Raw genomic sequence first — 15,382 nt, forward strand, 5'->3', positions numbered from 1 at the left:
GGAGACAAAATACAACCACCCCAATTGTATAAGTTATATTGTATTAACATACTCTACCATAAAGATTGGACAAAATTACATTTTATTCATTAACCCATTAAGACCTGAGGCGATTCTTAAAAATGTTTTCTAAATCCTAACAGTTTTTTGAAAAAAAATCAAAAAAAAAAATTTACAAGATTTTTCAAAAATAGCAAGGAGGCAAATATTTGATCAATATAATCTTTTCATCTTTTCTTTTTATTATACGACTTCCTGTACATGTCCATAACTATTACACCATCAGAAATAATTAATAATTGCATAATAATGACTTATATCTCATCATAATAACTATAACTAACTAACTATAATATAATATATAATTATGAACATGCAAGATACTAATCGCTGACGTGGACACTAATGACATTTGAGTATAATATATAGTCTATATTTTAGATATTTAGTTTTTTTGTTTAAAGTGTGTTTATATAGTATTACTGTATTTAGGACCGCCTCGAAAACATGATGCTCTATATCTCAAGGGGGTTCTTCCTAATAAAGGATTTCAAACAAGGAGAGAGAGAGAGAGACTAACAAAATGAGCATTTAGTGCAAGAGGCTGACTTAGTGAAGTCTCTGCAGTGCAGCACGCCACAGGGGGGAGAGAGGAGTTTAAACATTCATGCTAATTCTGAATTATTCAACGACACCCCTCCCTCGCCCCCAACTTCACAGGACGCAGACAGACAGAGAGAGAGAGAGAGAGAGAGAGAGAGAGAGAGAGAGAGACACAGAGAGAGAGAGAGACAGAGAGACAGAGAGAGAGAGGGCAAAGACAGGCCACAGGTCATTTGGGATTCTCTCCTTTCCAGGATATCCCTTTTTGCCAGTGGTGTTAAGTAACTAAGTACATTTACTCAAGTATTGTACTTACGTACACTTTTGTGGTACTTTTACTTTGCTGGAGTATTTCCAATTGTCTATATTTTTACACTTCTACTCCACTACATCAACAGAGGCAAATATTGTACTTTTACTCCACTGCAATTATTTGAAAACTTTAGTTACTAGTTACTTTGCAGACATAAATTATTACATTATAAAACATACATTAACCACTTTATCCCTATTGAATACCTAGGCTATTTGAAAATAGCAGCTATTTTCAAACATTTTAGTACTTTTACTTTTGGTGCTTTAAGTGCATTTTGATACCAATACTTCTGTACTTTTACTCAAGTACATTTTGAATTCCGTACTTTTACTTGTAACAGAGTACTTCCACATTGCAGTATTGATACTTGTACTTACATGTAAGTAAAACATTTGAGTACTTTTTCCACCACTGCTTTTTCACCATCAACTGCATCCGTGCACACATGTGCACACTGTACTGTGCACGCTCGCACACACGCATGCCTGTGTGCATGCGTGTGTGCGAGCGTGCACAGTATGTGCACATGTGTGCATGCACGCGCACACGCACACGCACCACACATGCATGCGCGCATGGCAGTGTAAATAGATCGGGGTTAGCAGAGGTTAAGAGGTTTGCCATTCTTCACACTGACAGGCAGACACATTATACTGTGTGTGTGTGTGTGTGTGTGTGTGTGTGTGTGTGTGTGTGTGTGTGTGTGTGTGTGTGTGTGTGTGTGTGTGTGTGTGTGTGTGGTGTAGTAGAGGTAATAGTAGTAGTACAGTAGTAGTAGTATTGGTGGCTGCCTGCCTCAGTTGGCTAAACTGGTTTTGTGAATGAATCATATCCTGTCAATGCTATACGAGTGATTCTCAATTAGGGCTCCAACTCCAATTATTATAATTCTCCTTTTATTTGCTATTACTCCATCGACTGCTTTTTTGATTAATCAAATAATCTTGAAGTGCATAGATCAACAAATTGACACAACATAAATCATGTCATAATACTTTGTTGACCGGTGTCCGTCAGGGGTCTATACTTGTAGATTGACTATTTTCGCCAAATGCTCGCCGATTATAACATGGCCAGAGCAGGGATGCTAGGGTTGAAGTCGTGTAAATGGACTTTTTTAGCTTTAACCACTTCAACCCCAGCATCCCTATTCTGGGGATGGGAGGGACGGGGGGGGGGGGGACGGGGGAGGAGACATTCGCCAAAAACAGCCGATCTACAAGCTCACAACGCGCCACATTGTGCCTATTTTCGATGAATGTTCCCCCCCAAAATATGGAGGCTGGGGTTCAAGTGGTTAATGTAAAAAAAAAACTGTAGTAACTCTGAGGGGTCCCCGGACCCCCTGTTCAAGACCCATGATGTAGAGTGTTTAAGCGGTTTTAAGTACAGCAATAAGTAACACTTATAAGTTCTGCAGCAGATGTGGGATCTGTTAAGAGATTAAGAAAAAAAGACTAAACTTGAGTTGCTAACACTTTGCACAAGAAGAAGAAGAAGAAGAAAAAGCCTGGGTACAAACTCTCCCTCTGCTGCTGTGGCCTATATATATATATATATAAATATATATATAAAGTAGATAAAGTACAAACTACTTCCATAAAAAAAAGCCAGTATGTGTCTTTCTTGCTCGTCTCACGTGGCGTTCGCTCCAGTCACACCGCCACCACCGCCGAGAGAGGTGCCACGGGTTCAATTCCCACCAGGGGCCCAGCCAATGCTAAAAATGTAGAGCCAGAGGGATATTATCCTATCCGCCTGTCAGCTTGACAGCAGCAGCAGCAGCAGCTATAGTGCCTGTGTGTGCATTCAAAGAGCCAGAGGAGCGATCATGGGAATAGGAAGAGAGCGTTGGCTCTCATATCACAAGGATTTAGATGCCTGTGCCTAGAATTATCCCATTAAGACCCTCCGCGGGAACGCATCATGTGTGTCATTTTCTTTGGCTATTAAAAAATAGCAGATCTACAAGCTCATGGCGCTCATTTTCTTTTTTGTTGCTATATACTATACCAGTGGTTCTCAAACTTTTTCATGTCAAGGACCACCCAAGATTATATTATGTATTTGGCCGCGGATCCCCATCGGAAAATATTTTGTTCCAGGGACCCCCCAGAAGCAAAGATTTGAGTTAAAAATGTATATATATATATATATATATATTCAAAGATTTGCACATATTAAAATATATATAAAAAATAGCAGATCTACAAGCTTGTATATCTGCTATTTTCTTATAGCCAAATAAATGTAAAAATGACACAGATTCTTCCCCGGTCTAAATGGGTTATGTCAAGGAGGGTATCACAGCTCCATCGCGGCGGCCCGGTTGGAAAAATGAGACCCTGTAAGAGCGGAGGAACTTGTAGCCCCCCCCCCCACCCCCCCCCCCCCACCCCTTCAGTGGGGAGAGAGAGAGAGGCCCGCTGAATTATGCATGATTAAGTATTATGAGCGAGAGAAGCCGTGTGTAACTACCGTGTGTGCGCACGTGTGTGTGTGTGTGTGTGTGTGTGTGTGTGTGTGCGTGTGCGTGTGCGTGTGCGTGTGCGAGAGAGAGAGAGAGAGAGAGAGAGAGAGAGAGAAAGAGAGTACTAGTAGAGCAAATGATGGCAGATGCTCCCTTGCAGCCAGCAGGAGAAGCAATCTGTGGCGTGTGTGTGTGTGTGTGTGTGTGTGTGTGTGTGTGTGTGTGTGTGTGTGTGTGTGTGTGTGTGTGTGTGTGCGTCAGGTGAAGTGCTCCGCTGTTCTATTTAAAAGCCAGGGTCACTTTTCTCATCACCGCCGCAAATTAGAGACGTGACCTTAACGCTCCTGTCTCTGCCTCCTCTCCTCTCCTCTCCTCTCCTCTCCTCTCCTCTCCTCTCCTCTCCTCTCCTCTCCTCTCCTCTCCTCTCCTCTTCAGCCAGCAGTGCAGTAATTGTGCTCAGAGATAGACGTCACAGAAAAAGGATGGAAGAAGAAGAAGGGCCCACACATGCTAAAACACACACACTCTCTCTCTGTGAGGCTGTAACGACATTGCACCGCAAATGGTATTACTTAACCCTCATAATGGTGTAATCACATGAAACCACGCCTGTGGTTTATATTCGGCACAAGTGGTGAGAATATTGTTTCTCACGACGACACCTTAATTACAGAAATGCATCTCTGCAAAGACCGGGTTGATCCTCAACCTTGTAAGATGTGTGCGTGTAATCATATCAAGTTGTTGTTGTAGTTTTTTCGGTGGTTGTTTGGTACGATCAGTGGTGGACAAAGTACTCAAATCTTTTACTGAAGTAAAAGTATCAATGCTGCAATGTAGAAATACTCTGTTACAAGTAAAAGTCCGGAATTCAAAATGTACTTGAGTAAAAGTATAAAAGTACTGGCATCAAAATGTACTTACAGTAAAGTACTAAAAGTGAAAGTACTCATTATGCAGAATATCCCATTACAAGTTTTCAAATGAATACAAATCTTTTGAAAATAGCAGATCTAGAAGCTCACAACGCGTCGGCTGATTTCAGAAGGCATCATAATTCTCAGTAGTTTTGCTCCCGAGGACACGTTATCGAGCTTTTGTTTTGGCCCGTTGTCGTCGTAATCGTTGGGCAAACCAGTGGTGGAAGGTAACTGAGTACATTTACTTAAGTACTGTACTTAAGTACAATTTTGAGGTAATTGTACTTTACTTGAGTATTTCCAATTTCCAATACTTTTACTTCTACTCCACTAAATCTCAGAGGCAAATATTGTACTTTTACTCCACTACAATTATTTGAAAACTTTAGTTACTAGTTACTTTCCAGATATAAATGATTACATTGTAAAACATACATTAACCACTTTAGCCCTATTTTATACCTGGGCTATTTGAAAATAGCCGATCTACATGCTCTCAACGAGCTTGTAGATCTGCTATTTTCAAATATCTTTGTACTTTTACTTTTGGTACTTTAAGTACATTTTGTACATTCTGGACTTTTACTTGTAACAGAGTATTTCTATATTGCAGTATTGGTACTTTTACTTAAGTAAAGAATTTGAGTACTTTTTCCACCACTGGGGCAAACCCCACACTGTCGAGTGCAAACATTGATTTTTTCTTTTTTTGCACCGTGCTTTATTTGAGCGAAGCGGATTATCTAATAAAAAAAAACCCACAGTGTTATCCTGCTGTTGTGACAATGAGAATGAAATCGATGCGTTAAAAACTAAATGAACAAAACAACCTGTGTTGTTGTTCTTCATTCAATTCTCCGCCGTGGTGGTGATGTGTTGCTTCATATAATGTCCCTGAAAACATTCCCGCCCGGCGACAGCAGACAGCAGATTCCTCAGCGAAATCGCCGTGGCACACGGCCACCGGCGCACACACACACTCACACACACACGCACACACACACACACTCACACACACACTCACACACACACACACTCACACACACACTCACACACACACGCACACACACACACACACTCACACACACACCCACACACTCACACACACACACACACACACACACACACACCATTGTTTGTGCCCGTTCCTGTGATTACTGCCACCTGTAGACTGATTAGTAAAACACCTGTTGTTGGTGCTGCCAACAGATGGCTGAGGGCCCGACACGTGAAGCCGTCCAGTGAAGGAGGAGGATGGTAATTTTTTTTTGCTTCTTCCTGCCAGCGCACTTCTGTGACGGGTCCGCACATAGCCACGCCTATAGGCCTGTCGTCATAGTTATTACATGACGTTGCTGTCGGGGAGAAAAAACTCTTATCTCCATATTCTAACTTTTAGTGTTTTTTCGTAAATTAACGTCCTACTTCGTACCTACGATCATACTATAGCGTCGCACGGTCCACAAGTTCGAAACGTGGCACGAAGCGACGCGCTTTGAGTAGGGGTGTGCCGATACACTAATTTCACGATACGATACGATACACGATATTGGGCTCACGATATCGATACGATACGATATATGGCACTTTTTTATTATGAAAATATATAATAATAATAATAATAATAATAAACTTTATTTGTATAGCACCTTTCATGACATGAAATGCAGCTCAAAGTGCTTTACAGCAAGGATACAATTACAGTTAGAACCAATTTAACAATAAAGCAAACAAAAATAAAATAAAATAAAATAAAAGCAGTAAAATGCAGTAAAATGCAGTGGCCCTCGCCACTACACAACTACAACACAAATGGATATAACTTAAATGTAGTGGCCACTGTCCTCTACAACACAGCTAAAGAAATATATGTGGGGAAAAAAAGCAAATGCAAACAAATACTTCGGTTTTTGCATTAGTATTATTGCAAAATATATATATATATATTTATTTTTCAAAAACGCCACAACGATACATATATCGTCACGAAAACGTATCGCGATATATCGCGGGACGATATATCGGCACACATAGTTTTGAGCTTGTAGATCTGCTTCTTTTGATGCTTTTTAATTTGAATCCAGAAAAGTGACAGTTTTGGACATAATTATGAGGTTTCCACCCGACAGAGACGATAATCTACCTGATTGCAATTATTTGAGCTATACTGTATATCGCAATTATGTTTGCCGTAATCGTTAGAATCATTGCCATTCGTCTGAAATAAAAAACAGCTGGGTGAAATGAACAGAAATGTCACATTTACATAATTATTTTATTATCCATGCTCTTTCGACGTCATTCAACCTGACCTCCATTAGTGGGGCATTTAGGGCAAATGTTTTTGAGAAATGTTCACAGAAACCTCACTCACATGTGACGCGTTGTGAGCTGTGAGTTGATCGGCTATTCTCTGTATTTTTGTATATACAAATAAAGTATAAGACCTGTTTTGGCCATAGTACATGATTATTATTTTCTTTTTTAGATTTATTTTTGGGGTTTCTATGCCCTTATAATAGATAGGACAGTAAGCTGACAAGAAATGGGGAGTGACACGCAGCAAAGGACTGTCGGGATCGGGACTCGAACCCGCGACGCACTGTCAGGTTGCCGCTACATTGTAGCCTAGGTGCCCGGACCACTACGCCAGCGGTCCGGGCCTAAATGCTTTATTTTTGATTATTGCGTCATTGTGTCAGTCTTTGCGTTCGCAATTATCTGTATGACAATTACAGATAATAATAACCCTAGATAATCTCCCTTACCGGGGGAGGGGGGCTGGATCTTCACCGTCTTCCCGCCCCCGCCGGCGCCGCCGTCCAGCGGAGGCTCCTCCCCTCGCTCCATCTTGCACTCCAGGGCGAACAGGTACTGGATGTAGTGCTTCTTCAGGGAGCTGGCCGAGGTGCTGGAGTTCCCCACGTCCAGCCTGTTGGACAGCTCCTTCCACTTCTTGTTCTTGTTCACCTGGTGGTGGAGGTTTAGAATGCACTATTCAGGGCATTCAGCAGATCGCATGGTTTAACTGAAAATGTTTGTATGACCTAAAGTCCTAAAGTGTGATTTGCAGTGGTGGGAAAAGTACTCAAATGTTTGACCTAAGTAAAAGTATCAATACTGCAATGTAGACGTACTCCGTTACAAGTAAAAGTCCGGAATTCAAAATGTACTTGAGTAAAAGTACAAAATTATTGGCATCAAAATGTACTTAAAGTACCAAAATTAAAAGTACTAAAACAGAGGTCTTCAACAGGGGGTCCGCGACCCCTAGGGGGTCCGTGGAGGTACTGCAGGGGGTCCGCAAAATTGTTGTTTGATTAAACAATATTTTTGTTAACTTTGTTTCCCCAAAAATGTCAAATTATCTTTAAACATAACATGAATCCACCATATTTTAGCAAACAGATAAATGGAGGCACAATGCACAATAACATGGTATGTTTATACATATTTTGTAGAGAAAGGTCCTTTTTGCACAACTACTGGGACAGGTGCGTTGGAGCAGGCAACCATTTTTTCATGTTTAGACATATAAAACACAATTTTATACATAAGTATACAATATATATGGTAGCCACCCCTACCCTACGAGGTAGGGGGTCCCTGCTCCATCTCCCCAACAGTTTGGGGGTCCCTGGCCTGAAAAGGTTGAAGACCCCTGTACTAAAATATTTGAAAATAGCCGATCTACAAGCTCACAACGCGTCGCGATGCGACGCGTTGTGAGCTTGTAGATCAGCTATTTTCAAACAGCCTAGGTATAAAATAGGGCTAAAGTGGTTAATATAACGTAATAATTTATAAATCTGCAAAGTAACTAGTAACTAAAGTTTTCAAACAATTTTTATGGAGTAAAAGTACAATATTTGCCTCTGAGATGTAGTGGAGTAGTAAAGTACTGAAAATTGGAAATACTTGGAAATTACTTGATTTGTGAAACAGTATGAAAAGGAGCCCCCCCCCCCCCCTTTTTTTTTTTACATTGTGGTCAAGAAAAACAAGCCTAAGTAACAAAAACATGAGAACAAACAAAGGCATGTCTGCATGGTGGTCATATGTAGGTCAGTCGCCAGCATCAATCAGAAGGTGTCAGGAAGAGGTACGGGGAGAGTGAAGTGCTAAGGGCTGACATGGATTGAGTGGATGAGGTTTAGTTTAGTTTATGACAGTGGTCTCAAGTGTTTTTATGTTGAGGACCCCCTAAATTAAGCGACGTGCGCGTGACGCCTTTAGAATAAGAGTCCCACCACTAGCACAATCACCGATACAACAGTGTCGGTGTCTCACCATGGCCAGGCCTCCTATCTCCCTCACAAACATGTAGAGCCTCCAGAGGTCCAGGGGCTTCTTGCCCACGGCGGGGAGCTGCGTGACGGGGGTCCCCCGCTCCTCCATGAAGGACAGGTAGCGCTCCACCCACGCCCGCCTCTCTGGCTCGCCGCCCAGCTCGTACAGACGCGTGATTCGCCATTCCCCGGAGCTCAGGGAGGAGGAGTTAGGGTTGGCTTTCTGGGAAGAGAAGAGACAGAGAGAGAGAGAGAGAGAGAGAGAGAGAGAGAGAGAGAGAGAGAGAGAGAGAGAGAGAGAGAGAGAGAGAGAGAGAGAGAGAGAGAGAGAGAGAGAGAGAGAGGAAGTTAGGTCAAGTTTACTTTATAAAACCAAGGAGTAGGGTTGGGATCCATCCATGGAGGCCAAAATTATATGAATTTTTCAAAATATAGGAATCATTAACACATTCCATGCCAGAGTTTAATCTCATAATGTACTCACCAGTGCCAGCGTTTTATTGTTGTTTTTTAGTTTTTTTCATGTCGCCACAGACCTCGCTAAATAAGTTAAAAGTGCGCGTTCATTTGGTTCTAAACACACAGCGGATCCGTGAGAAACAACCAGCGAAAACAGTTTCCAAATCCGTGCCGCCATCTTGAAGCTACAGCCGATGAACGGTAAACAGTGATCAGCGAGGAGAAAAACAACAACCAGAGAAAATCGAGTTTTAAACAGGATCCCAGACAGGAAGCGGATACGATCGAAAAAACCGGAACCCGAATAATTCCGTTTCCGACCGGAAACCGGAAACGGAAATGGATCAAAAAAATTCGGAAAGTGCACCTGGGGCACTTAACATGGGAATCGGCGGTTCGCGTAGATCTACGCGACTGGCACGCTGCGGCTTTAAATAGGTTCGCGTAGATCTACGCGACTGGCATGCAATGTGTTAAAGGGATTAACCCGTTAAGGAATCGGACCATTAAGAGGGAATCGTTATGGAACCAGAATCGTTAATAAAACCCTAAAAGCTCCCAACTCTGCCAAGGAGACAGAAAACGACGAACAACCTGAATCCATCTGGGTCACAACAGAGGAAATTACAATCTTAACACCACTGATAAAATGCTCCAAAAATTGTATTGTTTTGTCCAACAGCCTTTATCAAGCTGTTTTTTAGTTGCCAGACCCAGGGGGTCAGGCCTACATGAGGCTTTGTCGGTCCCCCTTTCATCCATATATGGACGAAAAGGGGGTCAGGCCTACATGAGGCTTTGTCGGTCCCCCTTTCATCCATATATGGACGAAAAGGGGGTCAGGCCTACATGAGGCTTTGTCGGTCCCCCTTTCATCCATATGTGGACGAAAACGTTTTCTTACATGTCCCTCTTTTTGATTGGCCAAGCTTAGCGTGACGTAGTGCTCTGATCTTCAGATTTCAACCACTAGGGGTCTGGCAGTGCTCCGAGGAGCACTTTTTCTAGTTTTTCACAACGCATACCCTACATCAGGGGTCTTCAACAGGGGGTCCGGGACCCCTGGGGGGTCCTCAGAGTTACTATAGGGGGTCCGCCAAACTTGTTACCTTAACCACTTGAACCATAGCATCCCGTTTCTGAGGAGAACTTTAGCCAAAAATAGCAGATCTACAAGCCCACAAAGCCCACAACTGTAGATCGGCTATTTTTGGCAAAGAGGTATAGGTGTATAGGGAAAAAAGAGCAGACCAAGTAAACAAAAAAAGTATAATCTGAAACACAGTTTTATACAATATAGAGGGGGTCCCTGCTTCATCTCTGTCTCAGCTAGGGGGTCCTTGGGCTGAAAACGTTGAAGACCCCTGCCCTACATTTACATTAAAGTGAATTAAAAACATTCCTTGGGAGTATTCTTCATGCCGTATGCAGCTGGCACGGTTTTCTATGTTCATAACTTCCACCATATCAAGTGGTTGGACCCAGATCAGTTGATTCATCCCACAGAACAACACCTGGCTCTATTCCAGTCAAAATAAATCTGTTAGGAGGAAATTACAACCAGCCTTTGTTTGAACACATAATTAGACATACTATCAACACTGGAATTAATGTTACAAACACACAGATGTATCAACCAAACAAGCCTTTTCTGTGGTGTGGGTTGTAGGAGCGGACAAGGTGCCAAGTTTTCTCATTAACTATGTCAAAACAATCCCCTCTATCGCTGCCATTTGTTGCTGCTGTGCAGAGAAAGTAGTTGTGAATGTATTGTGGCCCTGCCCTGTCCTCATAAGTGACGTCCCGGTCACTTATGCACTCCAGGAATGCGGAAGTGCCATTCTCAAACCCAAGACGTAAAAGGGCAGTGGTGGAAAGTAACTAAGTACATTTACTTAAGTACTGTACTTAAGTGCAATTGTGAGGTATTTGTACTTTACGTGAGTATTTCCAATTTCCAATACTTTTACTTCTACTCCACTACATCTCAGAGGCAAATATTGTATACTTTTATTCCACCGCAATTATTAGAAAACTTTAGTTACTAGTTACTTTTCAGATATAAATTATGGAATTATGAAACATACATTAACCACTTTAGCCCTATTTTATACACAGGCTATTTGAAAATAGCCGATCTACAAGCTCACAACGCGTCGCATCGCGGCGCGTTGTGAGCTTGTAGATCTGCTATTTTCAAACATTTCAGTACTTTTACTTTTGGTTCTTTAAGGTACATTTTGATGCCAATACTTTTGTACTTTTACGTAAGTAAATTTTGAATTCCGGACTTTTACTTGTAATGGAGTATTTCTATATTGCAGTATTGGTTCTTTTACTTAAGTAAATAATTTTAGTACTTTTTCCACACTGTAAAAGGGTGACGAAAAACAACAACTGTTGAAGCGGACTTGAGCCACGAGAGGCCCCGCTGAGCGAGCCGTTGTGAGCTTGTAGATCTGCTATTTTCAAAACATTGTACGTATTTTTTACATTTGGTACTTTAAGTATACTTTTGTACTCTTACTCAAGTAACATTTATACTTTTGTACTCTTACTCAAGTAACATTTTTGAACACAGGCCTTTTACTTCAACAGAGTATTTTTTATATCGTGGTATTGCTACTTTTACTTAAAGGACAACTTAGTTCTTTTACAACCAAGGTTTATGTTTTAGATTGTAATTAAAGTAAATAAAAGATGAGTGTTAAACATTTTTAATTTACTGCTTTCTATAGTTTTAGCAATTTTCTCGATCTTTTTTACAGTGGGCGGGGGCATTCTGTCCGGTGGCTAAATATGTCATTTTTTTACACAATAACCCGGCGTTTTCTTTATTATTATTTACAGTAGCTCTTCTAGCCCACAATAACTCACATCAGGACCTTTTTCATTGTGTAAAAAAGGCATATTTAGCCACCGGACAGAATGCCCCTGCCCACTGTAAAAAATATCGTGAAAATTGCTAAAACTATAGAATTAAAGCTAAAATATAAACCTTGCTTCTAAAAAAATAAAGTTGTCCTTTAAGTAAAAAGCTGTCACCCGTTTGCCGTCTTGGGATTGAGAATGCGTTGCAATAAACGAATAAACAAATAAAAGTCATTCCTCCCTCCCTCCCTCCCTCCCTCCCTCTCTCCATCCATCCATCTTACAGGGCTGGCCGGGGTCTTGGGGGGCCACGGGGGGCTGCTGATGCTGTCACTGTCGTCCCCATGGTAGGAGGACAGGCTGGCAGGGCTGGGGGACAGAGGGGACGGCACCGGCAGGGCGGGGGCGGCAGTCTGGGACACACACTGCTGCTGGGACACAGTGCTGCAGTTATAACCATCCTGAAGATAGAGGGAGAGAGAGATAGAGAGATAGAGAGATAGAGAGAGAGAGAGAGAGGGGGGAGAGAGAGAGGAGGGAGAGAGAGAGAGAGAGGAGGGAGAGAGGGGGGGATAGAGAGAGAGAGAGGGGGAGAGAGAGAGAGAGAGAGAGAGAGAGAGAGAGAGAGAGAGAGAGAGAGAGAGAGAGAGAGAGAGAGATGGGGGAAAACAGATTGAAACAATTCCAAACCTGGCAGTGAAGAGTCCTTTCATGTCTGATAAACCTTATTTGAATTTAAAATTCAATTTGCAGAGAGGTTTGTGTGTGTGTGTGTGTGTGTGTATGTGCGTGTGTCTCAGCATTATCCCCTTGCTGTTTACTACCTGGGCACAAAGCAGCACAGAGATCAGCACTCAAACACCTGCAGCCAGCACAAATGTGCGTGCGTGTGTGCAGGGGCAAAAATCTGGCTTGAGGCTGGGGGGGTCGGCCGCGCGCAAAGCGCGTCCGTGCGCTTAGTTTCTTTTCGGTTTTTGGTTACTTTATTTCGGTTTTAGGGTTAGGGTTAGGGTTATGTTATTTAATTCTTATTTTTGCCAGATTTTACTGATTTATTATCAAAAAAATAATTATTTTAACATTTATTTTTATTATTCTAAATGACTTGGGGGGGATCCAATCTGTCCCGCCCCCCCCCCAGGATTTGCGCGCCTGCATGTTCATGCGCGTGTGTGCGTGTGTGCGTGTGTGCGTGCGTGCGTACGTACGTGCGTGCGTGCCAGAAACAGAGGAACAGGTCTTGATAGAGCTCACAGGTACACACTGACAGACTGCATGTCAGCAAAACCACACACACACACACACACACCTCTCTCTCTCTCTCTCTCTCTCTCTCTCTCTCTCTCTAGACAGATCATGTGTTCGGTGAGCTCCAGGGTCTTTCAGGAGGCTTTGACTGTCTTAAATAATTCAACAGCCCCCGACTGACGTGCGTGCGTGCGTGCGTGCGTGCGTGCGTGCGTGCGTGCGTGCGTGCGTGCGTGCGTGCGTGCGTGCGTGCGTAGATTAGGTTGCTTCATCAGTGGAACGAGACCCTGCCCCCAAAACAACAACATAAAAACAACATGTTCAGAAGAGAGAAGGTTGAGTACCTTAGGTTTGTGAAGTGAAGTTATTCTGGGCTGCTGTTGTGTTGTGTTGTGTTGTGTTGTGTTGTGTTGTGTTGTGCTGTGTTGTGTTGTGTTGTGTTGTGTTGTGTTGTGTTGTGTTGTGTTGTGTTGTGTTGTGTTGTGTTGTGTTGTGTTGTGCTGTGTTGTGTCATTGTGTTGTGTTGTTGTGTACCTTGGGTTTGTGATGTAATATATCGTATGGTGTTGTGTCATTGTGTTGTGTTGGTGTGTTGTTGTGTGGTTGTGTACCTTGGGTTTGTGAGGTTCATTGCTGTTCTCGTCCTTGCCGTCTGTCTTGGCTTTTCCGTCAGTGATCATCATCATTCCATCTGCTGACAGTCAAACAAACACAGTGTGAACGGTCACTGACTGACTGTTACCACCAACAGTGTGAAGAGCATAGACCGCACAAATGAATGGACAAAGTCACGCCCCTGGTTTCTACAGACCCGCTTTGAAGTCATTTCAAATCCGCCATCTTTCTATATCCGGTCCCAAATGCTAACGGAAATGAATGCTATTGGCTGCAACCGCAGCGAGGACATAAAGTGTTTATGAAAATGTTCACTAGGGTAATAAAATCAGGTATAAAGTCTGCCCAAAACCTCATTCAGAGTATTGAGATTATATATACAATATATATAGACATATATAGAACAAAAACACTGTCCAAACATCAACTTTATCAATGTGATTTTGAACTGAACACCAGTTCAGTTCATGTCTGATAAACCTTAGTTGAATTTAAAATTCAATTTGCAGAGAGGTGTTTGTTTGTGTGTGTGTGTGTGTGTGTGTGTGTGTGTGTGTGTGTGTGTGTGTGTGTGTGTGTGTGTGTGTGTGTGTGTGTGTGTGTGTGTGTGTGTGTGTGTGTGTGTGTGTGTGTGTGTGTGTCAGATAAGGCCCAGGTGTGTGAAGGACAAAGTTGGACAAAGTGAAATGCTTTGGTCTCTCTGGAGGTGAAACGTGATATTTTCTCTCCTGGCTTTCGCCTCAAACCATTAAAGAACCGCACGGCGTGACTGAGGAAGATTATAAAGATGCAGCGGCTTAAAGGAACAAAGTTACTGTACAACCTTGTTCGCCTGAATAAACACTATCGTCTAGTTTTCTTGTCACTCATCCAACCCTAACGCTCATTCAACGGCGGCCAGAATTTTACGGACAAAACATCGAAGCCTCCGAATTTAGCCTTAATTGAAAAAAAGAAAGGAAAAAAAAAGAAAATAAACCAAAGGCTGAGTTAACCCATTCAATCCGGAAACGCATCTCTGTCATTTTTTGATTTCTTTGGCCCTTCAAAAATATCTACAAGCTCACTGAGTGCCGCACTATGAGCTTGTAGATCTGCTATTGTTTTTGAAAAATCGTGAAAATGTGTGCAAATATATATATTTTTTAAAAGGGAACATTTGTAAAATATTTTGTTCCAGGGACCTCCGGAAGCAAAGATTTGAGTTACAAAATGTTCTTTCCAAAAATATATGTATTCAAAGATTTGCAGAAATGTTCACGATTTTTCTAAAATAGCAGATCTACAAGCTCATGGCGCGGCACTCGGTGCCGCGCCATGAGCTTGTATATCTGCTATTTTTTAATTGCCCAAACTATAAATGAATAGTTATAGCTCAAAATCTAAAATGACACCGTATGCGTCCCCGGATTGAATGGGTTATAAGAATCCGGTTCATACTTTTCACTCTGCCAAATGCATATTTCTTATTAAGATATCCGCGGGGTCCGCGGATACAAGGTTCCTCAATTTGCTTTTCCCTCGTGGGTTGCGATGTGGTAGGAAAACTAATGGCTTTTTTTTATTCTTCTTTTTTTTTTTACTGCACCCA

The 15,382-nt window shown here is 42.2% G+C and overlaps 2 protein-coding genes across 12 annotated transcripts in view; both read right to left on the bottom strand.

Annotated features, from left to right (window-relative positions):
- The window catches only part of LOC308074911 (AT-rich interactive domain-containing protein 1B-like), a 32,639-nt gene extending 18,746 nt beyond the window's left edge, over nucleotides 1-13,893 (bottom strand). For all 11 annotated transcript variants that reach the window (XM_080414429.1, XM_080414438.1, XM_080414437.1 and 8 more), the window contains exons 1-4: nucleotides 13,788-13,893; nucleotides 12,213-12,389; nucleotides 8,600-8,821; nucleotides 7,078-7,279 (exon numbers count right to left, since the gene is read on the bottom strand). In XM_080414429.1, the coding sequence (XP_080270555.1) occupies nucleotides 7,078-7,279; nucleotides 8,600-8,821; nucleotides 12,213-12,389; nucleotides 13,788-13,862 (676 nt within the window). In that variant the 5' untranslated portion in view covers nucleotides 13,863-13,893. The remainder of the gene's footprint in view (nucleotides 1-7,077; nucleotides 7,280-8,599; nucleotides 8,822-12,212; nucleotides 12,390-13,787) is intronic.
- Nucleotides 13,894-14,539: 646 nt separating this feature from the next.
- Nucleotides 14,540-15,382, bottom strand: part of LOC308074654 (AT-rich interactive domain-containing protein 1B-like) — a gene marked incomplete at its 3' end in the record, with an annotated part of 84,427 nt that continues 83,584 nt past the window's right edge. The window contains exon 13 of the mRNA XM_080414161.1: nucleotides 14,540-14,560. Within this exon, the coding sequence (XP_080270287.1) occupies nucleotides 14,540-14,560 (21 nt within the window). The remainder of the gene's footprint in view (nucleotides 14,561-15,382) is intronic.

This window comes from Gymnoscopelus braueri, assembly GCF_963280865.1.
Source record: "Gymnoscopelus braueri genome assembly, chromosome: 19".
Taxonomy (NCBI): domain Eukaryota; kingdom Metazoa; phylum Chordata; class Actinopteri; order Myctophiformes; family Myctophidae; genus Gymnoscopelus; species Gymnoscopelus braueri.